General features: G+C 43.5%; 1 protein-coding gene and 1 long non-coding RNA gene across 14 annotated transcripts in view; one reads left to right on the top strand and one right to left on the bottom strand.

The window, feature by feature from the left end:
- LOC123603060 overlaps positions 1 to 12,930 on the bottom strand; it is a 59,760-nt gene that overhangs the window by 22,787 nt on the left and 24,043 nt on the right. The gene's annotated exons all lie outside the window — the stretch shown is intronic.
- Positions 1,911 to 12,930, top strand: part of CA1H5orf63 (chromosome A1 C5orf63 homolog) — a 41,126-nt gene continuing 30,106 nt past the window's right edge. For 3 of the 12 annotated variants that reach the window (XR_006714693.1, XM_045487377.1, XM_045487423.1), the window contains exons 1-2: positions 1,911 to 2,090; positions 11,593 to 11,646. Coding sequence is in view for 4 of the 12 variants with exons in the window: in XM_045487377.1 (XP_045343333.1) it covers positions 1,959 to 2,090; positions 11,593 to 11,646 (186 nt within the window). In the remaining 8 variants the exon portion in view is untranslated. Of the gene's footprint in view, positions 2,119 to 11,592; positions 11,647 to 12,930 lie in introns of all 12 variants that reach the window. The other 9 variants (XR_006714710.1, XM_045487414.1, XM_045487445.1 and 6 more) reach the window with 7 other exon arrangements.

Genomic DNA, 12,930 nt, shown 5'->3' with positions numbered 1-12,930 from the left:
CTCTGGCAGTTTTAATTTCTAATTTTGGAGACTGTAACTTTTCCCACTCAGACTCCAGACATTTTCCCAGGCACAGTTCAAATGCTGAGCACTGTTTTCCCTGTGTCTAGAGGCAAAGCTTGTCCTCTGGGTTTGTGGCATTCAGTCAAGCACTCCTGAAATGACTGGGCCTGGAGTACAGTGAGTTCTTAGCCATTTCATGGAACTTGCACCTTCAACCAAAACAGTCATGAGGAGGTACCATACCTTGTGCCTGAACAACCCAAGAAATTCTTATCAAGTTCAAATTCTGATGATTTTTGTGAATTTTTGGCTCCTTACCGAAATTTACCCACCACAAATACTAAAAGACTTCACTATTGGCCTTTGGCAAAGTCATACTTTTCCTGCAGTGGGTGAAACCAGCTTTCATAAATCAAATTTATTTTGTTTTCCAATAAGAAATGAGATGTGGAAGCTGATTTGGAGTTGTACTCCCAGGAAGCTTTTTTATCACTCCAGAAAATGTGAGTCATGCATGTTCCACCAAGGTGTTTATAACTAGAATCAAGATAACTTCTTTAAAAATAATGTATCAGCAACTGTGCAGTGGAGTGTACTTTGTAGACTGACTTTTTTTCTTCCCCCAGAAAGGCATTAGGTCTTATCAGTGTATCAACTCAAAAATAATCATAGGCAGTCTATTGACAGTCACAAATTGCCCTCTTTTCTATCAGCAAATGCTAGAATGATACAGTAAAAATTTGGGAACTCTACTTTCTAGATGTGTCCTCCAATAATATCACATCATTAGAGTGGTTTGTTTAGGGGATGCATTCCTGACCTTATTTTTTTTTTCTATCTTTTTTTTAAATCACTAAATTCATACTGAGTGTATAGTGATAAGCTCATGGTGACTGGCATCAGACAGGATGAGATGGAATCCCATCTTGACCATTTTCTAGCTCTGAGAATTAGGACAAGTTATTGTTTTTTCATCTGCAAAATTGTAGCAATAAGGCTTAAAAGGATGGTTCTCAAGATTAAACAAGTTAATGAGAGTAAAGCTGATGTGAGCAATCAATGTTGGCTTTGAGCACTAGTCTTATTTTATTTTCTCACCATTTAGAGTCCCACCATTCAAGTCCTGGGGCCTCACCCCTGGACTACATAGGGGCCTCCTGCCTTTCCAGCTTGTGCTCTGCTCTCACCTACTCCAGCCCCTTCTCATCTCCTTCCCAAAGATGAGTGAGACTTTCAGTATGGAAAGGCAATCAGTTCAAGCCCCTTCCCACACACAAACAAAAACAGAGTAAAACAAAAATTCCTCCAGCCGTCCTTAACACAAAACTAAAAGAAAGGCCCTAGGCATGGCCTGGCTCCTGCCTATCCTTTGCAGACGGTTTTCACCTCTCTCCCCTCTCCCTCTATGCCTCAGCCATACTAGTCAGTCTTCTGGGCACTGCCCGTGCCAGGCTCCCTCCAGTGCCCCCTTCCCCAGGCCTGGAGAGCTCTGTCCCTGTCCAACCTGGTGCTTCACATCCAGCCTAAAATCTACTTCTTCAAGTGGTCACTTCCATCATTTCATAGGTACACATTCCTTCCCTTTCAATGCATTTAGCTCACTGAAGCCATGGCCTATTTAAAGGATAATGTCCTTATGTCTGATTTGTTTACATAACTTTACATCTGAGAAGGGTACAGCTGCCACTTTCATTCATCATCTTGTTCCCCATAACCTAGCTCAGCCAGAACCCAGGGGAAGAAGGCAGGGAGCGTTAAATGAATGAGTGAACAAACGCAGAAATGAGTTAAAATAGCCTTACAAAAAGTTGGCTCGTTATTAAATGGTTCCCGAACAGGCTGAGTCACTTTTCCAAGGGCTTATTTTGTTTTCTTTTTCACTTTGGCCTTGGTTTTTGCCTGTCTCCTTACCCGCGCAACAGCCCAGGCGCGGCCGCCACCCACAGAAGACTGACATGAGGTCCCAGAAGGAAATCCGAGCAGCAGCAGGCCGGGGCGGAAGTGCGGGACAGGGGGCGGGCGCCGGGCCGGCTCGGGCGGAAGTGCCGGGCGCGAAGCGGAAGCGGCGAAGTCGGCGGGCGGCTCAGGTGGGTGCGGATGGCCAGGCGGCAGCAGGTGGGCGCTCACATCCCCGCCCACAACCCGCACGCGGGCGGGAGGCGGGGCACGCGAGCCCTTGGCTGTGCCATGCGCTGCCGATTTCGATTGTTGTGAGGGGGGACTTAATTAAACCGGGAGCCATTAGTCCATGAACTTCAGCGGGGGGGAGATGGGGAATTATTGGCGCGCGCGTGTGTGTGTGTGTGTGTGTGTGTGTGTGTGTGTGAGTGCGCGTGCGATGGCGCTCTGGGAAGTGAACAAAGTAACGAGCGGGAAAAGGCGTTTTTTAAAGAAAAAGCAGAAAACATCTCAGCTTTACTCTCTTTCCAGTTTTTCACAGATGCCCAGTCCTGGCTTTAAGTCAATTCAGTGAAGTGGCAATATAATCTCAATTGGCAGCCCGCAGGCATGACTGCCTTTTTAAATAAATATTTTTGAGCAGCCATGTTGGCCTTTAATTGAGGGTGAAAAGGTTGAAAGGTGCCGTAGGCAACGTTGTGAGTCCCGGGGCTTTCTGGACCTCCTCTCTGCTTTACTGGCAAAAGCCGTCCCCTGGGTGGGGAATAATGTGAGACTAAATCAGAAATTGTACAGTTCTCAACAAATACTTAGCCTTGTTGGTCACCCCTGATGAATACCACAAGATGCAGGGTTTTTTTTTTTGTTTTTTTGTTGTTTGTTTTTGAGAGAGACTGGGAGTGGGAGAAAGGGAGGAGAGAATCCCAAGCAGGCTCCATGATCTGGGAGTGGGAGTGGGAGAGCGGAGAGCTCAATCTCACAACTGTGAGATCATGACTTGAGCCAAAATCAAGAGTCCCATTCTCAAGGGACTGAGCCACACAGGTACCCCTCATACAGTTTTTTAATAGGTCCAGAGGTAAAGAAGTCCCAGTGAAATTACTAACATGAATAGGAAAGTGCCTGTTTCTAATGCTGTCTTTTTAACAAGATTTTTCCTGGATGATCTTTATTCTTGTTTCTTATTATAAAGTATTTCATATATATACACACACATACATACATACATACATACATACATACACAGGGCCACCTGCGTGGCTTAGTCAGTTAAGCACCCAGCTTCGGCTCAGGTCATGATCCCCTGCTTCGTGGGTTTGAGCCCCACGTCAGGCTCTGTGCTGACAGCTCAGAGCCTGGAGCCTACTTCAGATTCTGTGTCTCCCTCTCTCTCTCTGCCCCTCCCCTGCTTGCACTCTCTCTGTCTCCCAAAAAAATAAACATTAAAAAAAATTTTAATAAAGTAAGATAAAAATATATATATACAGTGTGGCCCAGCTTGACCACAAGCTATAAGCTCCTCCTTAACAGGGATAGTGTCTAGGACCTGTTAAGCCCCCAACACTTTCTAGCACATTTCCCACCATAGGCAGGGCTCTTGTAATACATTGCCTTGGTTAAACAGTTACTGGTTAAGAGACATCCTGGAACCATGTCTCAGTGTGCATGGCACTGTACAAGTTGAGGTAGCTATTACAGGCCACAGTCTTCTCATTTAGTAATTTTATGAGGAATAACTTATGAAAATGCATATGAAGCTCTTTGTTCTTTATTTAGAGCTGTATACATTGAGATTTAAAACACTTGGAAAAAGAGGGGTCCCCTGGAAATACTGAGTGATTATGGTAATATCAGGATAAGGCAGGGCTAAATCCTGATTCTGTGTGAAATGTCATAGCCTAATAACCTGGGTTCTGTTCTGCTGAAGAATTGCCTGGAACCAGAAAGGTACTGTTGTGAAAATTAAGATTCGTGGGGCTGGTGCTTTAGACAGGCAAACTCCCCAGATTTCCTTCCTTCATGCTTGTTGTGGTCAGTAGTAGCCGTTTGCTGGGGAAGAATCAGTTTTGTTTTATTTTTGTCTCCTTCACTAGAAGAAAATGTTGCTATGTGGTTTTATTTAGATAGATTGATGGCAGGTAAGGTAATAGAAATGAGGATTTTCCAAGTTGGGAATTTATTGGACTGTATTTCTATTTTATTCCAGATGCCTGGCTCTGTTGTACCTTTAAGTACCAGAGGCAGGGTGGAGATATGCCTTCAAAATAAGTTATTTTTTGTTTGTAAAGTTTTTGTATTTCATAACATGTGCATACTCTAGATGGCTGATACATTCAGTTACTCTAATGCCAGGGTTCGGTGTTTCACACCATAGCAAGACCTTGAGGTAATATGGTACAAATAGTAAGGTTTTTATGCTCCTTATTTTAAATCTAATTTTGCCACTATTTATTTAAGGGGTGTACATCAGAGGAAGCCAAAAGCCAGTTGGGATAGTTCCTGCATGCTGCTTTAATCTCGTTTGCAATTATTTTGAAGGGAAGAAACCATCTGAATCCAGGGATCCACACAGGTAGCAGGGACTAGGCAAGCTTCCTTCATCCATCTCCATAGCAAGTTCAAGGGACAAAATCATTTGAGAGAGAATATGCAAAATGAGATGTCTGGGCTACGTTTCTTATAGATAATTATCCCACATCCCTAACATCCCAGTTACAAGAAAATGGAGTCATGAAAACATAAATTCTGGCGGCGCCTGGGTGGGTCAGTTGGGTAAGCGTCCGACTTCAGCTCAGGTCGTGATCTCACAGTTGGTGAGTTCAAGCCCCACGTTGGGCTCTGTACTGACGGTGCAGAGCCTGGAGCCTGCCTCCGCTTCTTTGTGTGTGTGTGTGTCTCTCTCTCTGCCTCTCCCCCGCTCATGTTCTCTGTCTCTCAAAAATAAATAAAAATGTTAAAAAAAAAATTATTAAAAATAAAAAAAGAAAACATCAATTCTAATCCTTACCAAAGATGGGGTTTCCAGAACAAAACTCAAAATATCTTTTGTTTTAAGAAAGTATCCATCTCCAAGGATTTCAGAGCATTTCGCCAGTAGTATCGACTAACAACTGTTTTACTACTGTAGGCTTCATCACTGCAGTATTGCATTGTTTGTAAATCTTTCTTCTGCCCAAAGTGTGAGGTCCTTACGGGCAAAGAAAGCATCTTGACACTCTTACATTTCTAGTGCCTGACACACTGCAAACACTCAGCACATGCTTTAGAAATGAAAAGACAGTGTCCCTGAAGGGAGGTTGGATCTATAGCATCATTGGGAATGCAACAGGTAGAGAAAGGAATATAAAACAGTAATCTTTCAAGAGATTACTAGATGCAGTGTAAATACGGCAGTTACTAATGTTTTGATGAACAGCGTGGAGTAGGGAAGTGCATGTTTGAGAATCTCGGTATGTATGTGGTCACCAAACTGCCTTCCTGATCGGCTGCAGGGCCTTGGTTGTGTTGAATGGAATATGCAAGCTGAAAGGCTCCAGGAGTGCTGTCTCCACCCTCCATCCAGCCTGCCATGCTCAACTCCTCACCCAAAGACCTGTTGAGCAAATATTTGAAGAGTGTCCTTTTGAAGCATACTAATTTGCTAGCTTACCCTAGGGCACTAGTATCTTTGTTTCGTCCTGCCTTAAGGATAGAGGATCTATGTATGGTCATTATTTTAAGGCTAGGTTGCCCAAATACGACAGAAAGAAAGCCACAGTCATCTTCTCTACTTTGCTAACATTCCCAAGGAGTTCAAAGTTGACAGCTTTTTGTGTTGTCGTGGGGCAGGCAGGTGGGATACACTGCTCCCTTCTGTTGCCAGTGGGATTGCCACAGAAACCAGAATGTTACTTCTGAAAACACATGAACTTCCTTTCTTTGTTCCTGTACTTTTTCATATTAATCATGAAATCTTGGGGAAATGGCTTCTAGTTTAGTCAGGAGGAAGGACATGAGTTTCAATGATTTGATTATTAATTCTTTACTTTTTAAAATACATAGTTCTTCCAGTGAGCCAGGAGGAAGGATACTGTTACTTAATAGAAATTCAGTCAGCTGAGGCAGCCTAGGACATTAGACTGGAGAAAAAAAAGAGAGAGAGAGAGAGAGAAATCTAAGTTCAGCTCTGTTTCTCCAGGTTCAAAATGAAGTTAATCTTTATCTTCTTAGATTTAGAGACCAAACCTCATTCTTATAAGAAAAGAATTCTGCTGTCTGAAGCTGAGCCTTTCCTCACTCTCCATCTTTAAATTAAACTTTAAACAAAATGCAATATCTCATCTGCTATACTCTGAGGATTTATGTATAAAGCTTGCTGAGATTTTTTTTGGGGGGGGGGGTGGGAAGAAAGGAGGTTGAACTTGGAGATGCCTTCTCATTTTTGAAATTCTGCGGTGGTCTCATTATGTATAAAAATAAGCCATTGTTCAAGGAAAAAATATAGAAAACCAATATAAGAACCAAAAAAATGCAGTGTGAAAGGCTTCAGTTAAACATTAGTTTCTTTATCCATAAAACAAGGGGATCTGCAAAGTCACCTCCCAGTTCCGAAATATGAAGATATTCCATGATAGATGTTGTCACAGAGTAGGATTCAGAGGATTATAGACTCTTCTATACTGAGGGTTAGGGGAGCATGACCTCACAGGTACACTGTTTCCAACATAAGACTGAGCAGGTCTAGGTATTGTTGATATCACAAGTCCAAGAAAATGCTGGATTTACTAACTCAGAGGTTCCACACTCACTTGCTACAAAATAGCTAAAAATGAATGAAACATCTTTTCAGCTCTTGTGTGGTCATGGGGATAACTTTGCCTCTTTGGCAAGATGAATTGGAAATAGTAGAGTATTAGTGATGAATGGAAGACACTGCCTGGATGGATGGATTTTGAACGGCAGAGAGTTGTTTTTGGAAATGGGATTGTGTGCTTTGTAAATAGCAAGGAAACTGGCATTACTAGCTGGGTACAATAAAACTAAGATACTTTAATGAAAATGCCTTCTTTCTGGGTCAGTATTAAATATCACAGATATCTTCAAAGGGAATGGGTCATTTTGGTTAAGAAGGATAATGTGGAAAGGAGTCAGCATAAGTCCTTATTCACTTTGTTCCCATCCCTTGAACTAGAATGATTTTGCCCTCATCTTAATGCCATCTTTATGGAATGAAGAAATTTTCAAATTGGTTTTTAAACTCTATTAAGCCCTCATGTATGATATAACCCAACCACATCATTCAGGTTTTCTTGGCTTTCAGGAACAGTTTGCAGCCATTATGTCGTAATTGTACTCAACATTGTTGCACGCTCTGAATTCAGAATATGCCTCTCTGGCTCCGGGCCAGACGCTGACTGAGTGTCTTTCGGAGGAGAGGAGGGGTGCAGTGTGTCCTAGCCCTATTGTGTTAACAGGAATTAGTCCAGAATCCCCTCTGGACCTCCGGGGGCTAGAGGGAATGCATAGTAAGAGTACACTGCTGTTTCTGATTAGCATCTTCATTTTGGTTTTCTCAGCTGAATGTTCCTCTGCAAACCCTTCCCTGACATTTTCATGTGCACCAACCCCATTACCGAGCAGACTGCTCTAAAAGCAATGATCTGGAAAGTGTGACTGCTGAGGTCCAGAGATTCTAAAACAAACTCTTGTTCACACTAAGGATTCCTCTCCCCTTCCACCTCACATTTGTCGGCTTGCGAGGCAAACACAAGCATGCTTCTGGAGGGGGAGAAGAGCGCAGAGATGACGGGGGTCTGTCATTAAAAATTATTTTTAAAATGTGTCAAATAGTAAGAGAGAAAAATACATCATTCTGCCTTTTAGGAGGCGCTTTTCCCTCTCAGAGGCTCCAACAGTTGCAAAACGAGTTCCTGGCAATGCTAACGTCCCCTCCTCTGCTGGGTCTTTTCCGATGCCAAGGCTTCCTGGTTATGATTGAGGGGCTGGAGAAGCCAGAGTGCAGTTCTGCCTGGATCTCTGTGGGAGTTCTGGTCCTCTCTAAATGGTCTGGTTAAAAACTACTCTAGATTCTTTGTTTAGGGCCTTTCAAAGCCACGGGCTATTTGCCATGCCATTTCTTCAGTGTGTGATGCCCCTTCTCTGATCAGGAAGACATCTGATATCAAAGCCTGTGGGCACAGTTTCTCCCTGTCTGTGAAATGAGGGAACAGGACAAGGGGTCGTGTTTCTGTTGTGCAGCTGATGAAACTGAAGCTTAAACGGATGACGAATTGCCAGCATCTCCGAGCTAATTAGTGGCAGTTGCCTGTCTTCAGGGTTTAGGTCTATGAAATCCTCGCCCAGAAATGCACCCAGGAATTCAAACATGCTGAATTCCAGCTGAAACTCTATATGAAGAGTGATTTTTGAAACTCTAAATGAGGAATTACCCATTTGTGCTCCCCCCCCAACCCCCACCACCGCCCAACTGAGGATTTAGTGGGAGCTGTGTTTATTTACAGGTATTTTACCCTCCCTACACAAGTTATTCAGAATTACTTTGGAACAAGTTTTGTCTTGAGAGATGATCAATAAAATCCAGCTTTACCATTTCCTAGGCAGCTTGTTTGATAGACATGCATCAAGCACATCACTGGTAAAAATTTTTTTAATCTTTGAAAATATAATGGCAAGTATCGCAAAAAGCAACTGGAAAGGAACTGGCCTTTGTCTAAAACCTATCAAGGGGAAACCTCGACATCTCAAAAGTACATTTCAGTGCCCTGTTCTGTTATTTTCTGAAGCCTGAGGAAGCTAAACCAATATTTGGTGCCACGGTATTGGAAGGTCTAGATAGACAGCCAGTCTCACCCGGACTTAGTGACCTCCTGAGTAGAAGGTAAATATGTTGGTTCAATCAGCAATATCGTGTCTTAGAAATTCCTATTTAAGTAATGTCCACAATCTCAAGTTTTCGGCTATTTCTGTTTGAAATATTTTTCAGTTTTTCAATTTCCTTTTTCTGAGACTGCTATAGTAGAAGTTTAAGTCTTCCTCTTGAGGCCAGTAGAAGCACAGTTTAGTCAATAGAATCAGCATCATAATTTTTGGTAACAATACCTTACTTTTAGTATCATTTTAGTAATAAAGTTAAGGCTGATTTCTCTATTCTGCTTTATAACTTATCCAAAGATTTTTTTACATTTATTGTCTCTTTTTGAAGCTACCCAATCAACGTTTACCTGCACTCCTCTGCAATCCACTACTTGTGTCCTCACCAGAAATATATACTTTTAGTTAAGATGTTATTTTAGGCAAAAACCAGACAGGTAGTTCATGTTAGGGGTAGGCCTTGGTTGGAAAATTTCACTGCTCTGAAGCAACATCAGACCCATCCCATCTGATCTGTAGTAGATTCTTTCACTACTCCTGTTCTCATTCTGGAAGCACCTTCTCCCCTTGGCCTCTGTGATGACACACTTTTCTGGGTATCATTGTAACTCACCAATCTTTCTTTCTGCTTCCTTTGCTGGCTCCTCTCTACACAACTTCTACATGCTGGGTTGCCTCAGAGATCTGTCCTGGGCCCTCTTCTTTCTATCATTCAGATAATCTAATTTCCAGATTATCTAAACAGATGATCTCATCTGTTTCCATAGCTGTAAATACAGTCCCTAAATTGATAGAATCTCAAATTTTTATCTTGAGCCCTGGCTTCTCTCCTGAATACCAAACCTGTGAGGCCACTCTCTCCATGAGCTCCACTTGTCCCTAATAGAGCTGTCCCATATACTCCTCAATCTGTACGTGCCTCTGTTTTCCTCATTTTAGTCAATGGCATTGCCACCCACCAGAGGCTCAAGGCCAAAACTGGAATTGTTCTTACCGTCATCTTTAATCCCTCATATCCAATTCATTGCCAAGTACTATTGGCCCGATTTCTGTCCTTGTCTACACCACCATCCTTTCTTACCTTGACTAACGCAGTGGCCCCCTAACGGGGCCCCTGTCCCCCACCCCCATCCATTCTTTACACAGCAGCTAAAGTGATCTTTTAGAAATGTATTTGAGATCATATCACTTCCTTCTTCTAAATCTAACTGTAAGTAAAACCTCAACATAGCACATGAGGACTTAGGTGATCTGCCCCCCAGAGACTATTTTTGAGTCCTATCCCCTTCCTTGTTTACTGTGCTTAAGCCACATGCTCCTATTGGTTTCTCCCAGTACGTTGAGGTTGTCCTCACCTTAAAGCCATTGCACTTAGTATTCCTCTCTCCAAAATGTTTCTCCTTCAGATTTTTGCACCTTCTCAGCCTTTGGTCTCAGTAAAACCAACACCTGCTCAGAGTACTTATTTCAAGGACCTGCCTTAATTACCATCACATCACCCTGTCTTACTCCCTTTCCTCTACTTGTCACTATCTGATATTGTTTGACTGCAGCATCACTGGAATATAGATGCCACAAAGGCAGGTAACCTTGCTTTCCTGGTCACCACTGAACCCAGCACCTACAATAGCATGTAACACCTGGGAAAACATCAGATAATTGTTGAATGACTCTCATCCCACACCCAGGCTGTCATAACCGACCTCAACTCTTACTCGCCTCTGTCTGTCCTCCTTTCCTCTGCCGTCCATCCTGAATGCAGCTGTTAGATCAGTCTTCCAAAACACAGCTTTTATCATATCACTCTGTCGCTTAAAACTCTTCAGTGGCTCCCATCAAACAGGCCACGGCATTCGTACTACAGCGCCTTTGTGTCTAATCCCAGCTTTGAGATGTTTCCCCTTTTTGGTACATATCCAAATCCGAGATGATTTAGGATCCTACTCTTGTGAAGCCCACCTCTGATCTCAGCCCACAGTACTCTTCTTTTCCTTTCCCTTACAGCATTTAGAGGTGGCCGTTAAATGTTCCGGTTGTAATCCCTCCTGTATTTATATTGTTTCAGTTAAGAGTTTAACTCCCTTCTCCTGAATCCGCTGAAGTATATCCCTCTATTATTCTTGCTGCTTGTATCTAGTGTGTGGAGGTGACTTCTCCACATGAGAGTTTTACTTGGGTGGAAAGAAATGGGCTAAACACCAAGCAGGATGAAGGGGAAAAAAATGGCTTAATTTACTGAGAATTTGAAGGAGGTGGGATATGGGGACAGGACACTTGTACTAAGTGGTAGGTGTAAATACCTTCAGTGAAATTGTAATCTTACTGTATTGGCAAGTCCCACACTTGAGAGAGTTAAAGGACTTACCAGAACGGTGTGTTGAATGAAAATTAACATAGCACCACTGAGTATAAACAGGGAAATAGAGACATCCAGATACCTGGAAATCCCATAGTCATGGTAGTAATGTGAAGGGGAAAAAAAAGGGGTTTTGTCTCTAGGCACTCATGTGACCAGTCATTCCTTTCTGGGACTGATTTTCTACTGCCTTCTCTGGCCCCCTGTGTGGTGAAGCTGTTGGCACTGAAATCTGGAAAAAGAAGCTGCAGGAAGGGAGGTGGACATGTGGTGTGAGAGGCCTCTTCTTGTTCCCCGGGCCTGGGCCATGACGTATGGTTTCATGTGCTGTGTGGGCTTGAATCAGCAGTCCAACTCCGTGGTCAGAAAGAGGCTGTGTTGATTGTTTCATGGGAGATACAAATATCGAATCATTATGTTCGTACACCTGAAACTAATAAAATGTTAATTGTGCCTCAATGCAGAAAAAGAAGAGAAGAAGGAAGCTGAGCATGTCACCACGTGCCAGTGGGCCTCAGGTGGGTGGTCAGCTCGGATCTTTGTTGCAACACCTTGCCTCAGTTGGCTCCAGGGCTTAGGCAGTTCCCCTGGCCTGGGACTCTGACTGCCGAGGCTGAAGAGCCGAGGACCTGCGGTCCCACCTGTGCCAGTGACTGAGGGCCCCAAGCTCTGCTTCTATCCTGTAGCCTCATTCTAGCCCCGCTTCGCCCCTTGGGGTTGATGCCTCACAGTATCTGCTCCATTTTCAGCTTTGGTTGCATCCCTTTATGCTGCCTGTCCTCGTCCCCCAAGAGCCCAGGCCGGGCTCCCACTTGTTTGGAGAGAAGGAGGCTTGGACACAGGTGACACAGAGGAGCCCTGGCGAGGCAACAGGTGGCCCTGTTTCCCTGGATTAGCTCGAGCCCAATGACCAGACAAGACCCCTAAGAGCAACCTCACCTCATTACGTACACTTTCAGTCATCTAAAATGATGGGCTTTTGTTCTCGGTAGAGGTGTGTGGTGCGTGTGTGTGCATGCGCGTGTGTGCGTGCGTGCATACACACGTGTGTTTCCAGTCATTTGGGTAAAAATAGGAACGTTATACTCAGGTGGTAATGAATGTGAAATGAGGACTTAGCATCTCATATGGCACAAATGACTAAATGAAAGCCCCGAGCCCCTCCTTGTGGAACACAGGTTCAGCAAGAGCTACTGTAATAGTGTTTGGTTAATGTCAGCTCAGCATTAAATTTACATTATACTCTTGCAAAGAAGCTCCAACATTACCTGTTAATAACCAAGGCAGTACGTGGGCTTAGACTTGTTCATTTTGCACATGAACTAACACTGCAGCTTGCTGATGAGGGATCATGTGAGCTTGGAGATCCAGCGTGCCAAAAGGTTCTTTGTATGAAATAAAAATTCTGGTCAGTGAAGGTCAGTTTCTCTACTCAGGCGAGAACAATGTTGTTTCCCTTCTAATCAGACACACGCAGTGTTTGAAGAATCCAGGGACCCCACGTAAGTGATACGCAGCCCGAGTCTGGGCAGCTCCTCATGCAAGAAATGAATAATCCCTAATAAAGGCTCAAACGACCCGGGCTGCTTTCTGTACTGCAATCAGTTGCTTTAATAGTATGCCCTTGAGTGCCTCACAGGGAAAATGCTATAAAGTTAAGTTATTTTCCTTATCTTGCTTCAAGGAGGGCTGAATGGGTCCAATCAGTCCTCCCCCATGTTGTATTTGATTCCGCCATAAAGACCACTGGAGTCAGCCTCAGTTTGTTGAAAAGCCGGCATTCCCTTTCTCTTTCAGGGTGA

Source organism: Leopardus geoffroyi, chromosome A1, assembly GCF_018350155.1.
Source record: "Leopardus geoffroyi isolate Oge1 chromosome A1, O.geoffroyi_Oge1_pat1.0, whole genome shotgun sequence".
Classification (NCBI taxonomy): Eukaryota; Metazoa; Chordata; class Mammalia; order Carnivora; family Felidae; genus Leopardus; species Leopardus geoffroyi.
Note: the sequence above shows the minus strand (reverse complement) of the source record. Positions and strands in the feature narration are given on the sequence as shown.